Consider the following 27,948-nt stretch of genomic DNA (forward strand, 5'->3'; position numbering starts at 1 on the left):
TCTCGTTTTTTCTATGGTGATCATTTTTGTATATCTCGTTTTTTCTACATGTTTCACTTTTCTTCTTTATACCGTAACTGCTATTCTAATAGCAAATCCTTCACAAAAGTTATTGCATAACATTCTTGTTTAAATTATCTTCCCATTGATATATAGTTTTATGGTACTACTCCCCAAAAAAGTGGTGTTATTAGCTAGTTTTAGAAAATGCACTTTTCCCAAAAGGTTTCCACAATTTTGGCCACTACTGTACAAATACATTAAGAAGAGTTAATATTCTGGCCATAGATCTTTCCTTCTTGAGCAAAATCAAAACATGAGTGGCTGCCATCGGAGGTCCTGCCACTTCTCAAGCTGTTCAGATAACACTGCTATGCTCCTCTTTGAACCTTCTTTCAGAGTTTTCTTTTCTTTTCTAAAATGGAGTTGTAGATCTCCTCCGTCATGGGTGTGTAGTTCTTCTCCAAGTGATCCAGGAAGAAGAGGGGATCACTGATGGTGGCAGGATTGAATCCATCTCTCACCAGCTGAGCTTTGCACTGCTTGAAAGTTCCTGTGATCTCCAGCTTTTCCTGCAGGAAGTATAAGGCAGCGGTGAAAACAAAGAGATGAGAATTTGTCCTTCGCGATTGCCCTGCCTCATTAACAAAGCTAGTGAATGGTGCTTCCGTTATTCTCCGAGTGTGAGACAAATTAAAGAAATTTGTTCGATGGATTCCCAACAAGTGTTATTCCCCCACAAGAAAATCCATCACACCACTTTCTTAATGGTGGGATTCAAAAAATTTAGCAACTGGCTCTCTGCCTGGTTACTGGGTGGGTGTGGCCATGGCGGGTGTGGCCTACTCATCCTCCTGCACCATGATGAAGGGGCTGTTTTTACCCTCCCCAGGCTCTGGAGGCTTTTCTTGAGCCTCCGGGAGGGTGATAATGGCCTCCCTTGGGCTTTGGAGGCCCCCTGGAGGCCAGAAATGGGCCCATTTCTGGACTTCCGGAACTTCCAGGAGGCCTGTTTTTAACCCTCCCCAGCTCCGGAGGCTTTCCTTGAAACCCTTAGCAATTTACAGAGTCAGCATATTGCCTCCAACAATTTGGGTCCTCATTTTACTCAAACTCAAATTGAGGGCAGCCGGCAGTCAGCAGATGTTGCCTGCAGTACGGCACTCTAACCACTGCACCACCACAGCTCATAAATCATCGATATACTTCTACTTTTTAATAAAATGAAAGCATTTTTAAAGCAAAGAAACTCTGTGCAGATTCAGTTGGTAACTTTCATTACTAGCAATCCTTAGTATAATTTATTCCAGTTATGGTTGTTATTCTTTTTTAAAAAAATAAAATCAAACCTTTATTTCCTTTCCACTCATATTATGATTGGCATCAGCACTTCTACTTCTATTATACTTTAAGATGCTGAGGTATGTGGTTTTGAGTTATTTTTTTTCTAATGGTAAGCAAGAGCATAAATCAACTGTTTCTCACCTGGATACGAATGAAGTGGGGTATGGCGTAGCTAGGGAGATAATCCTTGGTATGCATGAACAGTTTCTTTCCATCAAAGGGGCACCCATCCTTCAGCCGTATGGCTGCCATCCCAATCTTTCCTTCATGTCCTGGAACAAACCAGAATGGGATAATTGACAATAAGGCTATATGTTGTATACAAAAAAAATAATAATAAAATTGTTGGTTGCTACTGCTAGGCCTGGTGACCCTCATTCTATCTTCTGTCCCCATGAAGCTGACAATATCTCATGCTCAGATCATGACTGATGCTATGATTTAGCCTTATCCTGCTACTTCCCATATCACAAAATATCCATTTTTGTTATGTACCAAATTTTTCGGAGTATAAGACACACCTTAGTTTTTGGGGAGGAAAATAAGAAAAACAAAATTCTGCCTCTGCCTACCAGCATCCATCGGTATTCATCTGTCAGTGTGTGAGAGAGTTGAGGGCTGTTTGGAAACTGAAATAGTATTTGCTGTGTGAGCAACAAGGAAGGAGACAGCAAGGAGCCTGGGCATGGCTCTGAGTCTGTGCTGAGCTCTAAACTAGTCTGCTGTTCAAAACTGAAACTGAAACTGAAACTCCTCTCCTCTGCTTGTGTTTTTTTTTTTTGTATTTACTACCACGTTGGAAAACCTGCTTTTGCTATTGTATATTTACTTCATGTGTTGTATTATATATAAAGAGAAGTTATTGAATCCTGCTGAATCAGTTACTTGTGTGTGCAAATAGCAAACAGTCAGGTCAGCTTCAGCACATTATTGCAGCCTGATTTAGCACATTATTGCAGCCTGATTCAGCACAAGCAGCTGATTGGTGGGTGGATTGGCCTCCTGGAATATCCCCAATCAGCTGTTCCAGGCTTCAGGGATTGCCACAGACCGTTGCAGCCTCTATACCTCACGTTTTTGGCTACATTAGGTGTATAAGACACACCCAAATTTTCATCCTCTTTTTTTTTGGGGGGGGGAATGTGTCTTATACTTTGAAAAGTACAGTAACTAAAGAGTAGTTGCACATAATGTTGCAGGTCTACTTGCAGTGCAAGGTAAAACTTCAAGATGGCACTAACTGAAAGAAAATATGGGACTGCTTCTCTATTCTATCTAACTTAGATTTTTCTACCTTGGACTTGTATCAATCAATTTACAGATGTGAAATAACTGATAGACTACAGGTAATGAATAATCTAGCCAACTTGTCAGTGGGGGGAGCCTCCCGCAACCACCGCTACCAGTTCATCTGAACTGGATAGAACTGGCTGAATACCACCACTGGTGTGTAGAAGAGTGTATAGGTGTTTCAAACTCACCTGGCACTGGTACTCCATATACATTGACTTCCTCAATGATATCCAAAACTGCCAATGTCATCTCAACCTCAGTGGTGGCCACGTTCTCACCTTTCCAACTGCCAAAACAGGAGGGATTTATTTCTTTAACGGATCGGTAGAATGTATTAATAATGTATTATTTAGCATTTGGATATTCCTGTAGATGGCTTCACTCACAAGATTTATTTCTGAGTTTGTGACCAGGGGAACATGTTACTTAACTCTCTGAGGTAAACTCAAGGGGATGAGCCTGCTAGCAAGCATAGGGAGAAGTCCTAACAATAGAGGAAGTTATTTACTATGGTTACTCAGCCAGGAATGGGATTCAGAAATTTTAGCAACTGGTTCTCTGCCTGGTTGCTGGATGGGCAGTTTGCTCGAGCCTCTGGGAGGGCAAAAACAGCCTCTCTGGGCTCCAGAGGCCCTCCAGAGGCCGGGAACAGGCCTATTTTTGGACTTCCAGTACTTCCAATACCCCCTTTTTTGCCCTCCCCAGGCTCTGGAGGCTTTTGTTGAGCCTCAGGGAGGGCAAAAATGGCCTCCATGGGCTCTGGAGGCCCTCCGGAGGCCAGAAACAGGCCCGTTTCTGGACCTCTGGAACTTCCAGTAGGCCCATTTTTCGCCCTCCCAGAGCCTCCGCACAGACCCTGCAGTTACCTGGCATCTAAAAGTGTGGAGACTCCTGGGAGGGGTGGGGAGGCATGGGCAGGGTCAGCCAGTCCTTACAACTACTGGTTCGGCAAACAAGATTAAAACTAGCATCCGATTTGTCCGAACCGGTCCGAACCAGCTGAATCCCACCCCTGCACTCAAGCATAGTAAATAATGTTTGTGTGAATAAATGCCCATGACTGACAGAGCGTTAAAAGAAAATAACAGTGATAATTACTTTGTTAACCCATGTTAATGGAATAAACCATTGATTAATTATAATATAAGCATGGATTAGGTCACCATCACATAAAATCTAACAAAATATGTTATCCATTGGAAAAGGAATATATGCAGCTCAGGGTTGAAATGTTAGGTTTTAGTGCTCTCCGAGCTTGCTTGTTTCCTTGCAGACAATTATTACCAGACTTGGGACCATCATCAGTGTCCTGTATGGGTTGGTGCCATAGATAGGGGGTGGGTGGGTTGTTGTTCAGTTGTACGATTTATAGAGTATTTTTCAATCCTAGCAACTTTATGATGTATGCTGGTTGGGGAATTCTGGGAGTTGTTTCATACCCTCTAAATACAGCAGTATAGCGTATTGTTGTAGAATAGCAATAATTTGGTTCTTTAGAGTTCTTAGGGATGATTTTGTTTCTGCTTTGAAATTATTCAAAGCAGAGATGTGATTCATATTGGATATTTCATGAACCAAATAAAGGTGGTTGGTTACCACCTTTAAAGCGCTCCATGGCATAGGACCTGGGTATTTGCAGGACCGCCTTCTGCTGCCAATAGCCTCCCACCGACCAGTACGCTCCAACAGAGAGGGACTCCTCAGGGTTCCGTCAGCCAGGCAATGTCGGCTGGCGACCCCCAGGGAGAGGGTCTTCTCTGTGGCAGCTCCTGCCCTCTGGAACGATTTGCCCCCGGAGATACGAAGGATATTGGATCTCCGGGTCTTTTGCCATGCTCTGAAAACTTTTCTTTTGCATCAAGCAGGGCTGGCGTGAACCCCCTCCCCCTTTTTTAGTCTTTTTTAGTTTTTTAGTTTTTAAATTGTCATTGGGTTTTAATTGAATTGTTTTAAATTGGGCCAGTTATGTAATTCTTTTAATAATTTTAAATTTTGTATTGGTATGTGTTTTAGTTCTGGCTAAACTACCGGTTCTAGCCCTAACCCTAACCCTGAGTCCACTAGGAAAAGGGCGGTATACAAATTGAATAAAATAATAAATAATAAATAATAATTGAATTCAAAATCCTAGATTAGTTATCTAAGGATTAGCCAGCATCTTTGAACTCCTCCTCCTTCTCCCCCTCCTCCCCCTCCTCCTCCTCTTCCTCCATTTTCCAACAGGTGCAGGATCAGAGGTGGGATTCAGCCAGTTTGGATCAGTTCGGGAAAACCGGATGTTAATTTTAATCTGGTTTGATGAACCGGTAGTTGCAAGGACTGGCTGACCCTGCCCACCCCATCCCAGGAGTCTCCACGTGCCCCATTTTGGGTGCCAGGTAAGTGCAGGACCCATGCAGAGGCTCTGGGAAGGTGAAAAATGGACCTACTGGAAGTATTGGAAGTCTGGAAATGGGCCCATTTCTGGCATCCGGAAGGCTTCAGGGTGAGGCTGTTTTTGCCCTTGCGAAGGCTCGAGGAAAGCCTACAGTGCCTGCAGAGGGCGAAAAATAGCCCTACCGGAAGTACCAGAAGTCCAGAAATGGGCCTGTTTCCAGCCTCCGGAGGGTCTCTGGAGCCCGGGGAGGCTGTTTTGGCCCTCCAGGAGGCTTGAGGAAGGCCTCTGGAGCCTGGGGAGGGCAAAATTGTCACCCTCCCGCCATGGTGCAGGAAGCCAACTAGGCCATGCCCCCATGGCCACACCCACTCAGCAACGTGGCAGAAAACCGGATGCTAAAAATTTTTCAATCCCACCCCTGTGCAGGATCCACATTTTTGAGGGGATCAACCAAGTATTGATCAACGAACTCTCTCAATGGGTTGAGATAGCGTGATTGACCCAGAGTCACCCAGCCTGCTTCTAACTTGGTGCCTCTTAACCATTAAACCAAACTGGTTCTCTATCTTTGAACAGTACTGTCCTCAGTCAAATTTTTAACGGCAATAAAAAGTCATAAAGTATCAGTGAACACAAATGAATCCTGTCCCCGTTCAATATTTTACTTCAGACAGGCAAAACTACAGATCCAATTTATGAATAGTGAGACTCACCGGAAAGTATCTCCCACCCGATCATGGAAATAGATAAAACCTTCCTGGTCTTCCCTCAAAAGATCTCCGGTATTAAAATAACTGTCTCCTTTCTTCAGGACATTACGCAGAATTTTCTTCTCTGTGTTTCCATGATCTCCTGCATAGCCTTCAAATGGGACTGTCTTACTTATCTTCATCACCAGTAAACCCGCCTGTCCTAGAAAAATCAAAAGGGAATCAAGTGGAATCAAGTAGTCTCACAACAAGGAACCAATAGCACCTCTAAATAAGGATTATCCGATCTTCCAATCATCAGTTGCTAATAACTTCCCAAAAGACAAAGTTGTTAGGATATGGTTTGAGCCTAACTATGTTGTACAGGCAATATAAGTATACTGTAACTTTAAGCTGTAACTGTATTATGTGGCTTTAATGCTAAGTCATGCTGTAATCACATAATTACTGGTTGTAAGAATATTTAAGCAAGGTAATGCAACGTGTTCAGTTGCTGCTATGATCTGCTGTTGATGATGAAGCTGCTATGAAGGTGATGAGATGATGAAGCTGATATGATAAGCTACCATTGAGAGGAGTTGTTATCTGGTAATGATTGTTTGATGGATCTGCAACATCGTGAACCAGAGTGAGTTTGTTATTGTAACCAACTACTGTTTGTTGGGTAAGAAGATTCTGTAACTACTGGACTGATTTACTGGCAAAGACTTGGAATTTGTTTAAAGACTATGAGACTGTTTTTCTACTATAAAGTAAGCTTTTGATAAACCAGTTTGCTTATCTCTTATTCATTGCTCTCAGCAACGTTTCTCTGTGCAATTTACTCTGCTGGTTGGTAACACAACAACAATAACCTTAACATTGGTTATGGGCCCAGAGCAAACCATAACTAACTAGGATTGCTAAAAGCTAAACTGAGAGTTAATGTGAATAGAACAAACTGTGTTTGTGATAAACAATCCAAGTGAAGATGGCACTAGAACAAGCAGCAAATTTTTCCATGATAACCCGGCTGGATGGAACAAACTATGTATCCTGGTCTGCAAAATGTACTCTACTTCTGCGTAGAGAAGGACTGTGGGACATAGTTAATAATTTACCGGATGTAACAGCATGGGATCCTGCTAATGAGGAAGATGAGAAGAAATTAGCCAAGTTTAACAGAGACAATGAACAAGCTCTTTGCATTATTGGACTAACACTGGGTGACCAGCAGCTTGTCCATATTCGTGGTGAAGAGTCTGCTGCTAGGTGTTGGACCAAGTTGAAGAGACTATATGTTCGTGACTCTGTGGGTGCTCATATTTATCTCACACAGAGATTATTTAAACAACATCTTCTTAAAGGTGGAGATATGATGGCTCATTTGGAATCCATGACCAGAATTTTCCAGGAGCTGCATGAAAAAGACCTTGTTTTCTCAGAACTACAACAAGTTTATATAATTCTTTCTTCATTGAACGATAGTTATGATGACTATGTTTCTTCGTTAGAGGTTTTGTCCAGAGATGAACTGACATTGGCTGGCATAACCGGTAGGTTATTAGAAGAATCCAAAAGAAGACAAGAAAGGGATCAGTTGAGAGTGCAACAGCCAAAAGAAGAAAAAATGTACTCAACTGCCTATATTGTAAAACGTTGTTTTGCTTGTGGGGCTAAAGGGCATATAGCTAACTATTGTAAGAATAAGAAAATGCCTGTTAGGAACAATACTAGACCCAAGAAGGGTTGTAATTTAGCTATATCCAGTTCAACTACTGATGTTAACCAGGATTGTTGGGTTGTTGATAGTGGTGCTTCTCAATCAATTTCTAGAAATAGAAAATTTTTTGTAAAAATGGAGAAGAGTAACCAGCATGTTAAACTAGCAAATGGCTGGAAGGTTAAGGTAGCTGGAGAGGGTGTTGCTCGTTGGTCATTTAATAATGAACCATTGCCTATGTTATATATTCCTGGGTTAAAATTCAATTTATTGTCTGTTAAATCATTATTGAATTTTAGGTTTACAGTAACATTTAAAAATGATAAATGCTTTATTGAGAAAGATGGCAAAGTTGTTACTGCAAGTTTAGAGAATGATTTATTTATTTTAAGGGATAACCCAGTATTGATGGCTAAGTCTAAGTCTGTTTATAAGAATGTTAAACCACATGATGAATGTATTCATCTGTTACACTGGAGACTTGGGCATTTAAATTTCAGGACGTTAAAGAAAACAGTTCAATTATCTGAAGGGATAAAGGTACAAGCATGTAGTAAATATCTAAATTGCAATGCCTGTAGTCAGCAAAAAAGTAGGGTTACACCAGCAAACCGTGTTAATGGTTTTAAAACCACAAATCCATTAGAGGTAGTGTTTATAGACCTAATTGGACCCAAGAAACCCAGTATAGGAGGTGCCTGCTATATTCTGAGCATAGTAGACCATTATTCAAGATACGGATTCTGTTATCTTATGAAAATAAAATGTGAAACATTCCAGCATATTAACAACTGGCTACGTTTTGTGGAAAGGAAACAGAAATTCAAGGTTAAATGCTTAGTGACTGATAATGGTACAGAATTTACCAACCATAGATTGGAAAAGTTTTTGCAGGATGCAGGGATCCAACATAAACGGTCTGCTCCATACAGACCAGAACACAATTCGTTTATTGAAAGACGAGGTCAGACATTACAAGCCATGACTAGAACAATGTTGGCAGATTCTGGTTTGCCTGAAAATTTATGGGGTGAGGCTGTTATGTGTGCTAACCATGTGTTAAACAACGTAGTTCATTCCTCTACAGGAGAAATACCATTCACCTTATGGCATGGGAGGAAACCAAATCTTAGTTACTTACACACATTTGGAACCCCAGCTTGGGTACATATTCCATCTAATTTAAGGAGAAATGATCAACAGAGAGCCAGAAAAATGTTTTTCGTTGGCTATGAATCAAATCATAGATCTTTTAGATTTTGGGCACAGGGAACTACTCATGTATACTGTAGTGCAAGTGCTAAATTTCTAGAGCACGAAGAATGGGATAAACTAGAAGGTGCAGATTATAGACATGATAATACTGTTAGTATAGAGCATCATATTCCTGATGATATTCCTGAGGATTTAGATAATGTAGAATTCTCTATCAAGGAGGAAGAACAGGAAGTAGATTTAGAGGATGCAGTTTTAGGGGAGGAGTCAGATGAATCATCTGCTGTAAGTCCTGTTTTACCTAGGAGATCTACTAGGGAAAGGCATCCACCTGATCGATATAAAGCAACCGTAGTTTGCCAAGTGAATATTGAGCCTTCAAGTTTTGAGGATATCAGGCTTTATCCTGAAAAGGAGCAGAATGCTTGGAAGGAGGCAATGAGTAAGGAAATTAATTCTTTAACTAAGTTAGGTGTTTATGAAACTGTGAAATTGCCACCTGGTGAGAAATTAATAGGTTGTAGATGGGTTTACAAAATTAAGAAAAGCATAGATGGGACAGTAACCCATAAAGCTCGCCTTGTAGCTCAAGGTTTTTCTCAGACCGAAAAGGATTTTGATGAGGTTTTTGCTCCTAGTTTATGAGCAAGTACTTTACGAACAATGCTAGTGTGGGCAGCTAAGCATAAATATAGCATTAACCATATAGATGTAGAGACAGCATACTTGCATGCTCCATTGAGACACACTATCTATATGAAGAAGCCTTTAGGAGTTGAAACACAAAACCACACTGATTGTTGGAAGTTAAATAAAAGCCTTTATGGTTTGAGACAATCAGGGTTTGAGTGGAACCAATGTATAGTGAAAGAGCTAAATAAGATAGGTTTTCATGAAGGTGTAGCGGATAAGTGTCTCTTTAAAAGAGAAAATAATGGTGTAGTATCATTTTTGTTATTGTTTACAGATGATATAGCCATAATAACTAAAACTGACAAGGAAGCCATAAATATTGTTAAACAGTTAGAAGCCAGATTTAAGATCAGAAATTTGGGAAATATTAGGCATTATTTGGGTTTAGATATCAATCAAACAGCTAGAGGTTATAAAATATCTCAATCTAGCAAAATAAGCCAAATGTTAAAACGTTATGGCATGGAGCTATGTAAGCCAGCTAAAACGCCTATGGCACAGGATTTTCAACAAGGAGAAATCCAAAGTCCTAAATTTAGTAAGGAAATCTACCAGTCTCTTATAGGTAGTCTATCTTATATAAGCAATTGGTCAAGACCTGATATTTCATTTGGAGTAAACCAATTAGCGAAATATAATGCAGAGCCAACTGATAGGCATTGGCAGGCTGCAAAGCGTATATTAAGATATCTGAAAATGACGATGCATTATGCATTGTATCTAGAACCTAACAATGATTTAATATTAAGTGCATATGCTGATGCCAGTTTTGCTACTGATGTGACCACCAGAAAATCCACATCAGGTATAGCTATCATGTTGGACAATTGTTTGATTGGCTGGAAATCAATTCGTCAAAAACATATAAGTCTATCGACTATGGAGGCAGAGTTCTCATGTTTGTCACTAGTTTGTACAGATCTGATTTATTACAAACAACTAATGATGGATATTGGTTTGAATATGGATTATCCAATTGTAATACATGAGGACAACCAAGCTGCTATAAAAATGGCAACAAATTTAGCAGTTAAAACTAGAACTAAGTATACTGACATTAGGTATCTGAATGTTCGTCAGTGTATCCAAAGCAACATGGTTAAGTTGGAATATTGTATGTCAGAAGACAATATAGCTGATAATTTTACCAAAGCGCAAGGTGCTATAAAACATAAAACGTGTTGTGAAAGCTATGGATTAAGAATCTAAACTGTATATATTGACCTGTCCAAAGGGGAGAATGTTAGGATATGGTTTGAGCCTAACTATGTTGTACAGGCAATATAAGTATACTGTAACTTTAAGCTGTAACTGTATTATGTGGCTTTAATGCTAAGTCATGCTGTAATCACATAATTACTGGTTGTAAGAATATTTAAGCAAGGTAATGCAACGTGTTCAGTTGCTGCTATGATCTGCTGATGATGATGAAGCTGCTATGAAGATGATGAGATGATGAAGCTGATATGATAAGCTACCATTGAGAGGAGTTGTTATCTGGTAATGATTGTTTGATGGATCTGCAACATCGTGAACCAGAGTGAGTTTGTTATTGTAACCAACTACTGTTTGTTGGGTAAGAAGATTCTGTAACTACTGGACTGATTTACTGGCAAAGACTTGGAATTTGTTTAAAGACTATGAGACTGTTTTTCTACTATAAAGTAAGCTTTTGATAAACCAGTTTGCTTATCTCTTATTCATTGCTCTCAGCAATGTTTCTCTGTGCAATCTACTCTGCTGGTTGGTAACACAACAACAATAACCTTAACAAAAGTGAGTTCTCAGCCTTTTCTCGCTTGCACTTTCCTCACCAGCATAAGTATGTGCTAGCAATACTTTTTGCACTGTGTCCTCATGACATCATCATCATCCAATGTGTTCAAAGGGAGTGTGACTATCGGTTGATATGAATGGATTGTTGATATATGCTCTGTCTTGAATGGATAGGCCCGTGATGGCGAACCAATGGCACGGGTGCCACAGGTGGCCCGCAGAGCCATATCTGCGGGCACGCGAGCTTTGCCCTAACTCAACTCCAGTGTGCGTGCGGGTGCCAGCCAGCTGATTTTGGGCCTTCTGGGCCCACTGGAAGTCGGGAAATGGACTATTTCCAGCCTCTGGAGGGACTCCGGAGGGGTGGGGGAAGCCGTTTTCACCCTCCCCAGGTTCCAAGAAAGCCTCTGGAGCCTGGGGAGGGTGAAAAACAGGTCTTCTGGGCTGACTGAAGTCAGGAAATGGGCCATTTCCAGCGTCCGGAGGGCCTCGGGGTGGTGGTGGGGGCAGCAGTTTTCACCCTCTCCAGGCTCCAAGAAAGCTTCTGGCTTTTTGCCGTTGTGAGCCAAAAGCAGGAGGAGTGTGGGCGGGACGTGGGGCCATTGAATTATGTGTATGGGCATGCATGCATGTGACCCTCCCCCACATGCTCCCCTGCTTTTGGCACACGATGGCAAAAAGGTTAGCCATCACTGGGATAGGCTATCTCTGGGATGGTGAACCTATGGCATGCTGCCACAGGTACCACACAGAGCCCTCTCTGCGGGCAGGTGAGCCATCACCCCAGCCCAGCTCCACCGCACATGCGCTCATACCTCTCGCCGGCCAGCTGTGCATGCGAGGGTGCAGAGCACATACAAGAAATGCATGTGCATGCGCAGGTGGGTGGGGTGCGCATGGGGGGGTTGTGCATGCATTGCATTATGGGTTATAACTGCAGGGAGGCTTACTAAGCCCAAAATGGGGAATGGGGGTTGTGGTGCATCCCCCCCCACATCCTATTTTTGCTCCCAGGAGGCTGCAGGGAGGCCTACTAGGCCAAAAACAGGGTGTGGGGTAGTGCGGCATGCCCCCCTATGGCCCATTTTTGCTCCCAGGAGGCTGCAGGGAGGCCTACTAGGCCCAAAGCAGATGCCAAAGGAGAAAAAGGTTGTTGATAAGGCCGAAGGACTGTTTATGAAGAATTTGTTTTGGAATTAATTTGGATTAAGCTGAGAATGAAGTAATTCTCAGCTGTTCTAATAAAATATGTTTGCTTAGGAATGAATGTGTCTGGTAATAGTTATTTGGGCCTAGGTCACAACAATTTCTTTGTCAGTTTTGTAATTCCAGTTTTGTAAAGACAGGTTGGCTATTGTGGGAGGCATGGCCCATCCTCATCCTCAAGCTCTGCCACACATGCGGGATGAGCCTTCCACAATGGCCAACCTGACCTTGGGTGAACTGGTTGTTAAATTACACCCCCCCCACATCAAAGTGGATCCTGGGCACTGCACTGCAATGGAGAAATGGGCAACAGAGCGGCTGGCACAAGGGAAGGAGGAGGGAAAGAAGCCTTCTGCTTCCCTCATGCCGGCTGCTCCGTTGCCCATTTCTCCATTGGAGTCAGCGCAACACCCAGGATCCACTTTGATAGCAGGGGTAATTTAACAACAACAACGCTTGAACCGGTGCGAACCGGCTGAATACCACCACTGGATTGGCTGCAATATCATGATCAAAACTCACATGCCTCAGTAAATATTAAAAGGGTTAAGGTTTTGATTGCACAATCACAGCTGCCAGCTTGATAATTTTTACACATGGTCTCCTAAACAGTGAAAGTTTTAGAAACTTTTTTTAAAAAAGTTTGTTTGTTTTTTTATAGAAAAATGGATGTGTGAATTTTCGTTTAATAATATATCATATTACGAAATGACATAGACCAGGGGGTCCCCAATTGCCAAGCTGCAGCCTGCTAATGGGCCATGATGTTCTGCCCCAGCTATGGATCTCAAAGAACACAGCACACACAAAGTCTGTACAAACCTTAGTTTACTAAATTAAGTAAGTTTTTTTTTCCAAACAAAGGCTGTTAATTAACTTTCTTAACAGCCTACAAGAATCCAAAGAATAAATAATCTTAATCTTACTAATCTTACTTACTGGCAGAAAGCCCAGAAGCAATTTGCAAAGAACTAAGATCAAGGAAGGCACAAAGGAGAGTGAACAAAGTTGTTCCCTGCAAATTGCTTCAGTTGGCGTTCCTCCTTAAATAGGCTAAGGGAGTGGCCAATTAGCCCCAAGCCTTACTCTCAAGAAGAGCTCCTCTTGAGGAGCCACTCCTGCCTTTTGGCAGCTCTGCGTGCCCATGCATCCAGAAGAGGGTCCTCCTCTTTGTCCTCTTCACTTAAGGAAGCTTCTGAAGGCCCTGGCTGAATCCCTGCCTCTGGCACCACAGCTTCTCCAGCCGAGTGCCAGCTGCACAGGATGCTAGCACAGCACCACACCAGCCTCCTCACTGTCCGAATCTGCCACCAGTCGCACAGGCCGCATATGGGCCACAACACATGACCTGTTTGCAACTGGGCCATGGAAGCATTGGGTGAGCATATGCATGCATCTCCACTTGCTTGAACCATGGGAGAGCACATGCGTGTGTGCTCCATTTGCGTGAACAGCGGGCACATGTGTGCATGCTGCTCACACAAATGAAGCTGCACATGCGTGTTATGGCTGCTGATGTAGAACCATTCCCTTTTCCTCCCCTGCCGGTCTGCAAAGCCGGAAAGATTGGGAAACTCTGCCATATACCTGATGTTGCCAGGGATTTAAGTTCAAAACCATTCTTAAAGATCCATCTCAACCTAGGCACCGTTTTTTTTTTTTTTTTTTTTTTTGAACTATTACCATCTGGCAGACGGTACAGGTCAATAAAGACAAGGACAAATAGGCTGAAAAACAGCTTATATCCCAGGGCAATAGCCATACTGAACTCTACGGAATAGTGCAATATCGGGTTTTCAATTTCAATTATATAGAAGGTAAAGGATGTATGTTTGTGTTTTTATTTTTATAGTTATAGTGTACACTGAAGACGGCATTGTACCATGTGCAGTGACCATAAAGTGAACTATAAACTGTATACTTCACGAGTCAAAAAGAGGGCTGTGAAAATATTTACAGACCCCTCACATCCTGGGCATAAACTGTTTCAACTCCCACCCTCAAAATGGCACTATAGAGCACTGCACACCAGAACAATTAGACACAAGAACAGTTTTTTTCCTGAAGCTCAATTGATTTGAAGGAGCAGGTTTGAAACGATTACACTGAAGGCCGTATCTCTTTCTACGGGGTGAATTCTTGTACAATGCAAAGTCTGATTTATCTTAAGTATGTCTCACTTTCTTTTCTGTTCATCTGTTTTAGAAAACATACCTGTAGGCACTCGGATACAGAGCCCCTTCTCATCTCTCACAGGCTGATCTGCATCCACATCATATTGCAGAAATTCATAGTTAAGAAATTTCTGAAATTGAACAGACAAGTGGAAATATGAGCCCCGAACAGGCACGAATGACAGGTTTATATGAGTTTGATGAGCAAAAGGAACTTCATGCTGGATAAAGAGGCCCAGCTAAATCCTGTGGAGCTAAAGCCTCTCCCTTTATCCTCTGAACAAACCTGTGATGTAGTGAGGCAGAGAAGCAGGTATGTTTGGACAGATGATTTCTCAGGTTTTTTGTCACAGGCAAGAGGACATGCACTTCCATCAGGCATCCCATCAGGGGTGGGATTCTACCAGTTTGTATGAATCGGTAGCTCCGACAATCAGCTGGGAGTGAACCAGTTCGCTACGATGACCAGGTGGGCCCACCCTCCCGCTTTACTGACCGATAGCTTCACAGCTGATTCACATGACAGAGCGGATTGCTGCGCCTCACCTGTGTTACTCCCCAGCAGTAACGCGGAAGGTAAGTTTTTGTTAAACTGCACAATTACCAAACTGGTTGTTAAACCAGCAGGATCCCACCACTGCATCCCACCCTTACCTTTTGATGTAGTGGTGAAGGTGCTGGCCTAGAAACCGGGAGACTGTGAATTCTAGTCCCACCTTATGCATGAAAACCCAGTGGTGGGATTCAAATATTTTAACAACCGGTTCTGCGGGCGTGGCTTGGTGGGCATGTGGCTGAATGGGCATGTGACTGGGTGGGTATGGCAAACACAATATCATTCATGTCAAGGGGCACTTCGCCCAGCCCCTCCCCTCTCAGCCACTCCTTGTCACGCCTGGCCTCAACATATCTATCGTTCTTTAAGGTTAGGGTTAGGGTTAGGGTTAGGGTTAGGGTTAGGGTTAGGGTTAGGGTTAGGGTTAGGGTTAGGGTTAGGGTTAGGGTTAGGGTTATGTATGTCTTTTTCTTAAAATACTCCAATTACATTTCAAATAGTTCTAAATATATAATTTTTGACCCTATATTTCTATGTCTATACAGGCTAGAGGTCTAAGCAGCTAGAAGTGGCCCAGATATTTTCTTCTCATTACCTTATATATGAAATTGGTCCTTCCCACTGCTCCAACTTTTCCTGCATAATTCATGAATCCAGCAATTCCTTCGGTAGCTCCATAAACTTCGAAGATTTTGATGGGTCCAAATCTATTCAGGAACTCCTTCCAAACCTCAATTCGCATCCCATTGCCAATGGCCATTCTCACCCTATGGTCACGGTCATTGTCCCTCTGCAAGGTGAGATATCAAGGAAATTAGAGTTCTCCAAAATAAATACTGTATTATGCAGCAAACCAGGTTTTTTTAAGAGATTGCTTGAAGAACATCCTACAAGATGGTGGGAAGGAGTGACAGTCCATAAAGATTGTTTACAATTAGTCTATCAAATCTATGAGGAAACTTTATCTATTTCAGACTACAGTTGCATACGATAGTGGCCAAAATTGTGGAAACCTTTTGGGAAAAGTGTATTTTCAACCACTACCTAATAACACCACTTTTTTTTTTTTTTTGGAGTAGTACCATAAAATTAGATATCAATGGAAAGATAATTTAATCAAGAATGTAATGCAGTAACTTTTATGAAGGATGCAATAACTTTTTATGAAGAACAGCAGTTACAATATAAAGAAGAAAAATGAAACATGTAGAAAAAAGGAGATATACAAAAATTACCACCATGTCAGTTAATACTTAGTTGGGTAACCTACCAGCCTCCATCGGTATTTATCTGACTAGCGTCCTGTCAGTGTGTGAGAGAATTGAGGGCTGTTTGGAAATTGAAACAGTATTTGCTGTGTGAGCAACAAGGAGACAGTAAGGAGCCTGGGTATGGCTTAGCTCAACTGTTCTGTACTAAAGCTGCATGCTGCTCTGAAACTAAAACTAAAACTAAAACAGAAACTGAAACTCCTCTCCTCTGCTTGTGTTTTGCTTGTATTTACTACCACATTGGAAAACCTGCTTTTCGTATTGTATCTTTACTTCTATTAACTGGGTTTTATTGCTGGGTCATTCTGACTAACAAGTTTCTTTAGTCGGCTCCATAGATTTCCAATTGGGTTAAGGTCTGGGCTATTCCCAGGCCATTCCAGCAGTTGAATATGATTATCTTGAAACTCAAAAAAAAAAAAAAAGTGGTGTTATTAGCCATCAAACCTCAAAAATACACTTTTCCAAAAAGGTTTCCACAATTTTGGTCACTAATGTAGCTATGATGCCTTTAGTTTAAACAGATAGAAATCCATGTCACCGGTTACAGGTTTGGTTTTCAAATTCTGGTTAATACCTTAGTATTAACTTGAATAGCATCTCTGAGCAAGTAGCAGGAACTCAACATTGACTAAAGCCAAGCAGAAATATTAGGAACTACCACATTCTAGCATTTATAACCAAATGACTCAGGGGTGAAATCCAGCAGGTTCTAACAGGTTCTGGAGAACTGGTAGCAGAAATTTTGAGTAGTTCAGAGAACCAGCAAATACCTCCTCTGGCTTGCCCCAGAGTAGGGTGGGAATGGAGATTTTGCAATATCCTTCCCTGTCACGCCCACCAAGCCACGCCCACAGAACCGGTAGGGAAAAAAATTGGATTTCACCCCTGAAATGACTATTCCTAGAAAATATGTTGTTTACTCTTGCTGTAACAATGAGTATTCCCTCTCTAACTCCTCAACAGAAATATTGTCACCTACTAAGCTCCCCACAAATATTTCTACTTTTGAAAACTCTCTGTAATCCTTCGTTGGAGGAGAATTCTCCAGATCTATAAAAGATTAATCCAGCCTTGGAACTGGCCAGTTTGAAATCAAACTGGTCATAGAAAAGCAAAGCTAAGCAACCCTAAACCTGTTGGTATCAGACAGTCATTTTTAAACTCCTAGGCATCTTTCTTAGAATACTTTTCTTTGTTTTACCTCCATATTTCTGGATCAGCTCCCATAGCTCTTTTTCAGGTGTTTTACAACCTGCTAAGACTTTGCTGTGAGGAATATAAGAAGGAATAGTGCCACTGCACCATAGCATCAGTCTACCTAAATTATATATTCCCATATAAAGATACAACGCTATTCTTCTGTGAAATATTAGTAATAATTCCATTCTTTTTTCCCCTTTTACCTCTATAATAGATAGATTTATAGATACATATGTATCTGTACAGCTACATATATCTGTTCTATGACCTTCTGCTTGGCAAGTATAATTATCATTTTTTTCATGAAGTAAGAAACAGGGGAGGGAATTCAGTTACATGAAGGGACAAGGAATGGATATAGGAGAAAGGAATATATAAACAGGCTTAGCATTCATGACAAACTGGGCCTAGGACTCCACAATATGATACAAGCATAGTTATCTCCTAGATTTGCATCTGCATTGCTTGGACACTGCTACGTACAATCCGGCAAGCAGTTCCCTTCTCATTCTTTGCAATATTGTTTTCTGAAGTATTAGTCCATCTTATCAATTACCTTTGGTGCATTACACAAATAGCGCATCATTTCTCCCACATACTGGATCACAGTGACATGATAACGTCTGCAGTCATCCCAGTAATGAGAAACAGAGAACTTAGACCTCAGAACATGTGTAGCTCCTTAAATAAACAGAGAGAGAAAGTTCAGGAAGTTGCTGTGATCACTAGGTTAGAACCCTGAGCTGAAATGCTCCACCCTGCAGCTTTTCAATAGCATCTTCCCCTAGTTACTTAAAAAGGCCTAAAATGATTTGGCTCCAGGATAGGGATGGGATTCAAATATTTTAGCTCTCTGCCCGGTTGCTGGGTGGGCATAGCCATGGTGGGTGGGGCCTACTCGGCCTCCTGCACCATAGTGTTGGGGGGAGACATTTTCACCATCCCCGGGCTCCAGAGGCTTTCCTCCAGCCTCCGGGAAGGTAAAAACAGCCTCCCCCGGGCTCTGGAGGCCAGAGAAACGGAAACAGGCCCATTTCTGAACTTCCGGAACTTCCAGGAGGCCCATTTTTTGCCCTTCCCGGGCTCCTGAGGCTTTCCTTGAGCCTCCAGGAGGGCAAAAATGGCCTCACCTGGGTTCCAGAGGCGCTCCGGAGGCCAGAAATGAACCCATTTCCGGACTTCTGGAACTTCCGGGAGGCCCATTTTTCACCCTCCCAGAGCCTCCATGCTGGCCCTGCACTTACCTGGCATACAAAACGGACCATGTGGAGATTCCTGGGAGGGGACGAGAGGTGGGGTGGAGGGGCCAGCCAGTCATCTCAACTACCAGTTCAGTGAACCAGATGTAAAATCATCATTCGGCTCACCCAAACCGGTCTGAACCGGCTGAATCCCATTTTAGGCCTGCTTAAAAAGGCCTAAAATGATTTGGCTCCAGGACATTTGAAGAAGACAAAGTCAAGATATAAATCAGGTAAATAAATACATAAATTAAGAGGTTTTCTTAGCTGGGTAGCCTTTACCACTTTCAGAGGTAAAGTGGTAAAGAGGTGGGATTCAGCTGGTTCAGACTGGTACAGGTGAACCGGTAGTCCACCCACCTACCCAGATATAGTGCACGACCACTGCGCTTGCATGGAAGGCCGTATGGATGTGCAGAGGAGGTGCGAGTGAGCGAAGCACGCACACCTGCACGCACCCTCACATTTGCGAACCAGTAGGGAAGGTAAGTGAATCCCACCTCTGCATAAAACTGATACTATGACCCATCCTAGAATTACCTATTAGGAATAACTGGCAACAAATATTTCAATAAATAAATTAGCAAACAAAAAGGGATGTCATTCTCATGTCCTTCCATTAGGGAGATTGCGAGTTCAAATCCCATACAATAGTCATGTGAAAATGGTCAATGAGTCACTTTTTTCAGTGCTGTTGTAACTTTGAATGGTCACTAAATGAACTGTTTTAAGTCAAGGACTACCTGTACACAGGGATGGGAATGAAAAATTTCAGCAACCGGTTCACTGCCCGGTTGCTGGGTGGGCGTGGCCATGGGGGCGTGGCCTACTCAGCCTCCTGCACCATGGCAGGGGGCATTTTCACCCTCCCAGAGGCTGGAAATGAGCCTGTTTCTGGACTTCTGGTACTTCCGGTACGCCTGTTTTTTTGCCCTCCCCAGGCTCCAGAGGCTTTCCTGGAGCCTCCAGGAGGGCAAAACGGCCTTCCCTGGGCTCTGGAGGCTCTCCGGAGGCCGGAAACAGGCTCATTTCCAGACTTCTGCTACTTCCAGTAGGCCCCTTTTTCACCCTCCCAGAGTTTTCGTGTGCACCCTGCACTTACTTGGCATCCAAAATGGGCCACGTGGAGACTCCTGAGAGGGACAGGCAGGGTGGGCAGAATCAGCCAATCCTTGGAACAACCGGTTCAGCAAACCAGATTAAAATTAACATCCAGTTCACCCGAACTAGTCTGAACCAGCTGAATCCCTCCCCTGCCTGTACATCATTACTGTTGGTAAATAATTGACACTACAGCCTTCACGTCTTCCTGCTTGCCTCCTCCTTTTTTTTCCTAACTCCTTCATGCAGAATTATTATTAGCTTGCTGGGAAAGTATCTGAGGCAGGCTGTGATGTTCTCTGTTTTATGCTATACATAAAATATAAGATGATATAAGAACTCTGTGTCTCTTGATAACACTCTGAGGGTGAAGGTCTCTTTATGTGTATTCCAGGCTCCCTGGTCCTTTGTGCCTACCCAAATCTATGGTCCCCATTAACCCAAGGAATCCAGCTGAGTGGTACAGAGGGAGTGGAGAATAAACAACATCCTTGTTATGGATGCTGGACAGGCGAAACAGATGGGCAGCCGTGATTGCTTTCTTCTGGGAAATGACAGCAGCTTTGGGGAGTCCTGGAGGAAAGTGAAAAAGAGAATATGAAATAAAGGATGCAATGAATTTAGAGAAAAAGCAAGAAACGACCATTGACAATCAGTTTCCTGATTGTTTGCTTCACTCCATGGCTGACTTAGGGATTATATGACTTTGACATTTCAAAAGCACTCACTGGCAAAAGAAGAAGAAGAAGAAGAAGAAGAAGAAGAAGAAGAAGAAGAAGAAGAAGAAGAAGAAGAAGAAGAAGAAGAAGAAGAAGAAGAAGAAGAAGAAGAAGAAGAAGAAGAAGAAGAAGAAGAAGAAGAAGAAGAACAGATCAATGATTTAAAGCTTTGAAGCATGCCAATTTTCATTCAACATCAGCATCATTAGATGACATGATCAGGGGTTAAATTTGACTGGTTTGGACCGGTTCGGGAGAACCAGTAGGGACAATTTGAATCGGTTTGCCAAACCAGTAAAAACCAGCCCTGGTTGGCTCTGCCCATGCCTGCCCGCTCACCGCTCACCCCTTCTGGCTGTTTGACCCATTAACATTAAATGCTGCAGCAGAGAGAATCTAAACTTTTCATCCTCCATTCACAGAGAGGCTGCTTCAGCCTGTCCCTTTAAGGTAGTCCCTGGCAGGGAGGGGGCCGGGGGGGACCATAAAGGGAGCAGCAGCTCTGCTGTGAATGGAGGGAGAACAGTTCAGCTTCTCCCTGCCATAGCATTCACTATGAGCCCTTCCGGTGCTCATACACACATTTTTTCCCCAGTGGTGAAATCCAATTTTTTTTTACTACCGGTTCTGTGGGCATGACTTGGTAGGCATGGTATGGCTTGGTGGGCATGACTTGGGTGTGGCAGGGGAAGAATACTGCAAAATCTCCACTCCCACCCTACTCCAGGGGAGCGATACTGCAAAATCTCCATTCTCACACCACTCCAGGGGAAGGATACTGCAAAATCCCCATTCCTGCCCCACTCCTGGAGGAAGGATATTGCAAAATCTCCATTCCTATCCTACTCTGGGGCCAGCCAGAGGTGGTACTTGCCAGTTCTCCAAAGTACTCAAAATTTCCGCCGCTGGTTCTCTGAACTACTCAAAATTTCCGCTCCCGGTTCTCCGGAACCTGTCCGAACCTGCTGGATTTCACCCCTGATTTTTCCTACCGGGTTCTGTGGGCGTGGCTTAGTGGGCGATCATGTGACTGAGTGGGCATGGCCATGAGTGACATCGAGTTGGCCATGCCCATTCAGTCACAGGACCATCACCACAAAGCCACGCCCACAGAACCAGTAGAGAAAAAATTTGAATGTCACCACTGGATAAGATGATGATGATACAAAGTGGACAGGTGGACATGATGACATAATGATGATGATGTCAGGTGAGCAGGAGCTTTGCAGATACACAAGAAAATGACCTCTTACCTAACCTTGTTACTTACAGTATTACCTAACCCTGACCTAGGCTCTGCATATCGTAAAAACCATGCAATCATACAAGCAGAAGTCAACAGAGAGTCTTTCCTGCCAACAGCATAGTTTATCCTTCTAGGTCTCCCAGCAACCACTCCACCTTTCATGCTCCTCACCTGTGGTCCCAGAGGTGAAGATATAGAGACATACAGATTTAGGTGTTACTTTGGCTCTGAAGGAAAAGGGCACTGATTCAGCAGAACTTAATTTGATCCGTTTGAGCAGTGGCTCTACACCTTCAGTTGGGGAATCCTCACTCAGATAGAAAACACGTATCCCTTCGTCATTTAAAGTAGGCAGGATATCTTCAATGGCATCTTTTAAATCTTGAAAAAAGAAAGAAATTTTTTTTGATTGAATTGACTGTCTCGTTTTTGAGACAGAGGAGTAATACAGCTGATTCGCGCAGCATTCGGCTCTGCCTCACAAATCAGCTGAGGAGATAAAGGTAGGAAAATAGCGCGGGCCGGGGGGTGGGCGGGCCCATCTCATTGTTGGGGTGAATTGGTTCATTCCCAGCTGACCATCGGAGCTACCAGTTTGCCTGAACCGGTCCGAACTGGTAGAATCCCACTACTGGTTGAAAGCCTCCTTCAAGTCCCTGGATATCAACACCACCTTCTGGGAAACTCTGGCACAAGATCGATTGACATGGCGCATGCTGATCACGCAGGCTGATAGACATCTGAAGACAGCAGAACAACCATAGCACAAGAGAAGCGAGCACTCCGCAAAGCCAGAGCTGCAAATGCTGCAACACATGTCTGCCCAACAAATGGCAGAACATTTCGTGCCCGTATAGGCCTTACCAGCTACCTGCGGACACATCATGGACAGCGCACAACCTGTTAGGTGTCAAGGTCCTCTTTGAACATGATGGATGAACATCATCATCAAAGTGCCAAGGAACAGAATAGTCATGATATCTATTTATTTATTTTATTTTATTTTATTTTATTTTATTTTATTAGTCATATTTCTATGCCGCCCACTCCCCGAGGACTCTGGGCGGCTTACACTAAAGACAGTATACTAAATAGCATATTGCCCCCTAACAATCTGGGTCCTCATTTTACCCACCTCGGAAGGATGGAAGGCTGAGTCAACCTTGAGCCGGTTAGATTTGATCCGCCGATCTGCTGAACTAGCAGTCAGCTGAAGTAGCTGCAGTACTGCACCCTAACCACTGCGCCACCTCAGCTCTTAATGATACAGCTTGCCAAATTTGGCTCCAAAATATCATTCACAAATCCCATTTCAGGTGGTTGTTGAGAAAAATGGTGCTGGATATTATTACTAAGAAGCCCAAGAAGATCACTAAAATAATACTCATTTCAAATCATAAAAAAATGCAAACAAAGATAGGGTGAAACCACTGTAGGAATGGCACCATTTCATGCAGAAATATCCCATGCCATGTCTAATCTCTGAGTATCCTGCCAAATTATCCTAGAAAGACATTCAGAAAATGACCAGTTTTCTTCTAGGAATAGAATGTGATAAATCTTTTATTTCTCAACCCAGCTGCACTGGAAGACATGGTGGAAATGCAGTGAAGGTAGAAATTGACTCCTTTAAACAGGGCCCAGTTGCTAATAAAGTTTCACTTATCAGATTGCTTTCAAACACAACCTTCCTGGTTTCATTGTTCACATTGTCCAAGGTATATATTTCTTACGTATAAACTCATTATGTATATAATTCTATGAATTATTACCCTATACATAAGAAGATTAATGAATGTATTAAAACAATGTAAAAAGGTTTTACAAATTAGTGGAAGTTTAGTTTAGTTTAGTTTAGTTTTATTAAATTTTTATACCGCCCTTCTCCTGAAGGACTCAGGGCGGTGTACAGCCAGGATAAAAACCAACAGTATAAAAGTTAAAAAACAATTTAAAATTATTAAATAGTTTGGCCAATAATCTAAAATAACATAAAATAACCCATTAAAAATAATATTTTAGGCCAGCCCTGCTTCATGGAATAATAGTGTTTTAAGGGCGCGGCGAAAGGTACGAAGGTCAGGAATCTGACGAATCTCCGGGGGCAGCTCGTTCCAGAGGGTAGGTGCCCCCACAGAGAAGGCTCTCCCCCTGGGGGTTGCCAGTCGACACTGTCTAACTGACGGCACCCTGAGGAGACCCTCTCTGTGGGAGCACACTGGTCGGTGGGAGGCTATCGGAGGCAGAAGGCGGTCTCGTAAGTACCCAGGTCCTATGCCATGGAGCACTTTAAAGGTGGTGACCAACACCTTGAATCGCACCCGGAAGACCACCGGGAGCCAGTGCAGCTCGCGCAGGAATGGTGTTACATGGGAGCATCGAGTCGCCCCCATAATCACTCACGCGGCCGCATTCTGGACCAGCTGGAGCGTCTGGGTGCTCTTCAAGGGGAGCCCCATGTAGAGAGTGTTACAGTAGTCCAGACGGGAAGTGATGAGGGCGTGAGTGACCATGCGCAAGGCATCCCAGTCCAGAAAGGGACGCAACTGGTGTATCGGGCGAACCTGATAAAAAGCTCCCCTGGCCACAGCCGTCAAATGGTCTTCTAAAGACAGCTGTGAGTCCAGGAGGACACCCAAGTTGTGAGCCCTCTCTGAGGGGGCCAAGATCTCACCCCCTATAGTCAGTGATGGAACCAACTGACTATGACGGGACACCGGAAACCACAGCCACTCGGTCTTGGAGGGGTTGAGTCTGAGCTTGTTTCTCCCCAACCAGATCCGTACGACCTCCAGTCACCGGGTCATCACTTCAAGGGCATCATTGGGGTGGCCCGGGGTGGAAATGTACAGCTGAGTATCATCAGCGTACTGATGGAAATCCACCCCGAAGCCATGGATGATCTCACCCAGCAGCTTCACATAAATGTTGAACAGGAGGGGCGAGAGGACCGACCCCTGTGGCACCCCACAAACTATGTGCCTCAGGGTCGACCTCTGCCCCCCTGCCAACACAGACTGTGTACGGTCAGAGAGAAAGGAGGAGAACCACTGTAGCACGGTGCCCCCCACCCCTAACCCCTCCAACCGGCGCAGCATGATACCATAATCTCTCTCTCGATCTCTCTCTCTCTCACACACACACACACACACTCATACAAATCTTTCTTTTTTCCCCTCCCTCCCTCCATCTTCCTCTCCCTTCCTCGCTCTCTCATGAGCAATGCTCATTTCAATATATATAGGGAACCTTCAAGCAATATAAATCTCTATACTGTGGTATAATTGCACAGCTCTTGATTATCCAGATTTATCAAAGAGGCCCAGAATTAGGATATTCATTAAATAGCAATGCAAATTACCTCCTTACTTCAAAGTGCGGTAAAGACCCTAGACCCGTGATGGCGAACCTATGGCACACGTACCACAGGTGGCACGCGGAGCCATCTCTGTGGGCACGGAAGCCATTGTCCTAGGCTCCACCATGCATGCGCATGCACTGGCCAGCTGATTTTTGGCTAGCCACACTCATACTGTCCATCCCCTCCCAGGAGTCTCCACGTGGCCGGTTTTGGATGCCAGGTAAGTACAGGGCTCACACAGAAGCTCTGGGAGAGCAAAGAATGGGACTCCCGGAAGTCCAGAAATGCACCATTTCCAGCCTCTGGAAGGCCTCTGTAGGGCCAGGGGAGGCCGTTTTCGCCCTCCCGGAGGCTCCAAGAAAGCATCCAAGCCTGGGGAGGGTGAAAAACAGGCCTACTGGCCATTTCCAACCTCCAGAGGCTTAAGGTAGGCCTGCTAGGCCCAAAAACGGGTGTGTGGGGGCCCTCGCACATGGGTGGGGTGTGAGATAGCATGGGGGTCGCATGCACATCCGCAGGGGGGCATGGCAGTGTGGGGAGGTTGTGCGCACATGTGCAGGGGGGCAGAGTGCATGGGGGCATTGCATTATGGGTGCACCTGCACACACTTTCACACATGTGCGCGCACTTTCGGCACCTGAGGGAAAAAAGGTTAGCCATCACTGCCCTAGACTTCTTTCTCAAAATACTGCCCCAAATATGCTTCCGTCTGAATACTAGTGTCCAAAAGACCACTACAATGGAGTGATCCACTCACTTACTTATTTAAATTCATATAGCTGCCCATTTCACTTACGAGACTCACAAGTTAAAACAGCAAACATATAGAAACTGATTAAAAGATGTTAAAGTGCAAGAAAGGGCCAGCTTATAGCTCATAAAAAATGTATACCAGAACAACTAGACACAAGAACAGTTCTTTTCCTGAATACCATCACTCTGCTAAACAAATAATTCCCTCAACACTGTCAAACTATTCACTAAGTCTGCACTACTATTACTATTAGTCCTCTCATCATTCCTATCACCCATCTCCTCCCACTTATGACTGTATGACTGTAACTTTCTTGCTTGTATCCTATTTATATTGATTGTTTCTTAGTATGATTTGATTGCTTATTTGTACCCTATGAATAGAATAGAATAGAATAGAATAGAATAGAATAGAATAGAATAGAATAGAATAGAATAGAATAGAATAGAATTCTTTATTGGCCAAGTGTGATTAGACACACAAGGAATTTGTTTTGGTGCATGCACTCTCTGTGTACATAAAAGAAAAGATACATTCGTCAAGAATCATAAGGTACAACACTTAACAATAGTCATAGGAAAACAGTCAATATAAATCTAAAGGATACCAGCAACAAGGTTACAGTCATACAGTCATAAATGGGAGGAGATGGGTGATAGGAACAATGAGAAGATTAATAGTAATGCAGACTTAGTAACTAGTTTGACAGTGTTGAGGGAATTATTTGTTTAGCAGAGTGATGGTGTTTGGGAAAAAAAACTGTTCTTATGTCTAGTTGTTCTGATGTGCAGTGCTCTATAGCGTCTATATTATGATATGACTATCATTAAAGGTTGCACCTTCTGATTCTTGACAAATGTATCTTGTCTTTTTATGTACACTGAGAGCATATGCACCAAAGACAAATCTCTTGTGTGTCCAATCACAATTGGCCAATAAAGAATTCTATTCTATTTTATTCATAGGGTACAAATAAGCAATCAAGTCATACTAGGAAACAATAAATATAAATAGAATTCTATTCCATTCCATTCCATTCCATTCCATTCCATTCCATTCCATTCTACTCTACTCTAAAAGAAGAGAAAGGACCAGTAGTTATGACGTATTACTACCGTGTTTTCCCCAAAATAAAACCTGTCTTATATTTTTTTGAAACCTGAAATAAGAGCTTAGCCTTATTGCCATGTGCTCAAAAGCCTGATTGGGCTTATTATCAGGGGATGTCTTATTTTGGGAAACACAGGGTATTTTCTATGGAAGCATTTTCCTACATGATTCTCTCACCTGGAGTTGATAGAAGAACTTTAGCCTTGCAAGATTTCAGCACATGTATCAGAGATTTGAGTCGGATGTTATAGTTGACACACGCCATAGTACAGCCAATCTTTGATAATCCGATCCAAACTGAGATATAGGCAGGGATGTTCTTGAAGAAAACAGCCATAGTATCCTCTTCTTTCAGCCCCACATAGTCCTTCAGTACTCTGGCTATCTGATTGCTGTGTCTATCAATGTCTCGGTAGGAATAAACTTCATCTTCAAAGAGAATCAAGGGTTTATCTGAATATTTCTTCACTCTGGCCAAAAAGATTTCTAAGAGAGTGATCGGGGGAACGCGGTTCATATATGTGTGGCATCGATATCCCATGTGCATGAACTGAATCAGGTTTTTCAGATCCAACCAAAAATAAGGGAAGAAAAATTTTCCCACCAAGGGCAGAAGAATCAAAAGCCCAAGTACAGCTGTGTATAGATCCAGCATGGTCGGGATTTAGCCTTGGTATCTTGGAAGAGGTAGATCGGATTCCGATTTATTGCAGGATCTATCCAAGCTCTGTTTGCAGGATCTATCCAAGCTCTGTTTGCAAGATCTATCCAAGCTCTGTTTTGTGGAAGGCAAAGAGAAGAGAAATGATGAATAATCAAAAAGATGCAATGCTCACATGCCACCCAGTTTCTCAAGGCTCCTTAAATGAAGGGACCTTTGTTCCCCAGCCAATAAA

The 27,948-nt window shown here is 43.1% G+C and overlaps 1 protein-coding gene across 1 annotated transcript; it reads right to left on the reverse strand.

The window, feature by feature from the left end:
• On the reverse strand, positions 1 to 27,707 carry LOC139324275 (long-chain fatty acid transport protein 2-like). Its single transcript, XM_070953995.1, has 10 exons — positions 27,230 to 27,707; positions 21,999 to 22,208; positions 20,280 to 20,435; positions 18,077 to 18,201; positions 15,642 to 15,836; positions 14,531 to 14,621; positions 5,728 to 5,926; positions 2,826 to 2,923; positions 1,486 to 1,616; positions 1 to 572 (listed from the first exon to the last, which is right to left on the reverse strand). Exons 1-10 carry the CDS (start codon positions 27,705 to 27,707, stop codon positions 396 to 398), a joined length of 1,860 nt encoding a protein of 619 aa, XP_070810096.1. The 3' UTR covers positions 1 to 395.
• Between the last annotated feature and the right edge of the window lie 241 nt (positions 27,708 to 27,948).

The sequence above is a fragment of the Pituophis catenifer genome, unplaced genomic scaffold (assembly GCF_029215685.1).
Source record: "Pituophis catenifer annectens isolate HBS135680 unplaced genomic scaffold, rPitCat1.0.hap2 SCAF_15, whole genome shotgun sequence".
NCBI classification, from domain to species: Eukaryota; Metazoa; Chordata; class Lepidosauria; order Squamata; family Colubridae; genus Pituophis; species Pituophis catenifer.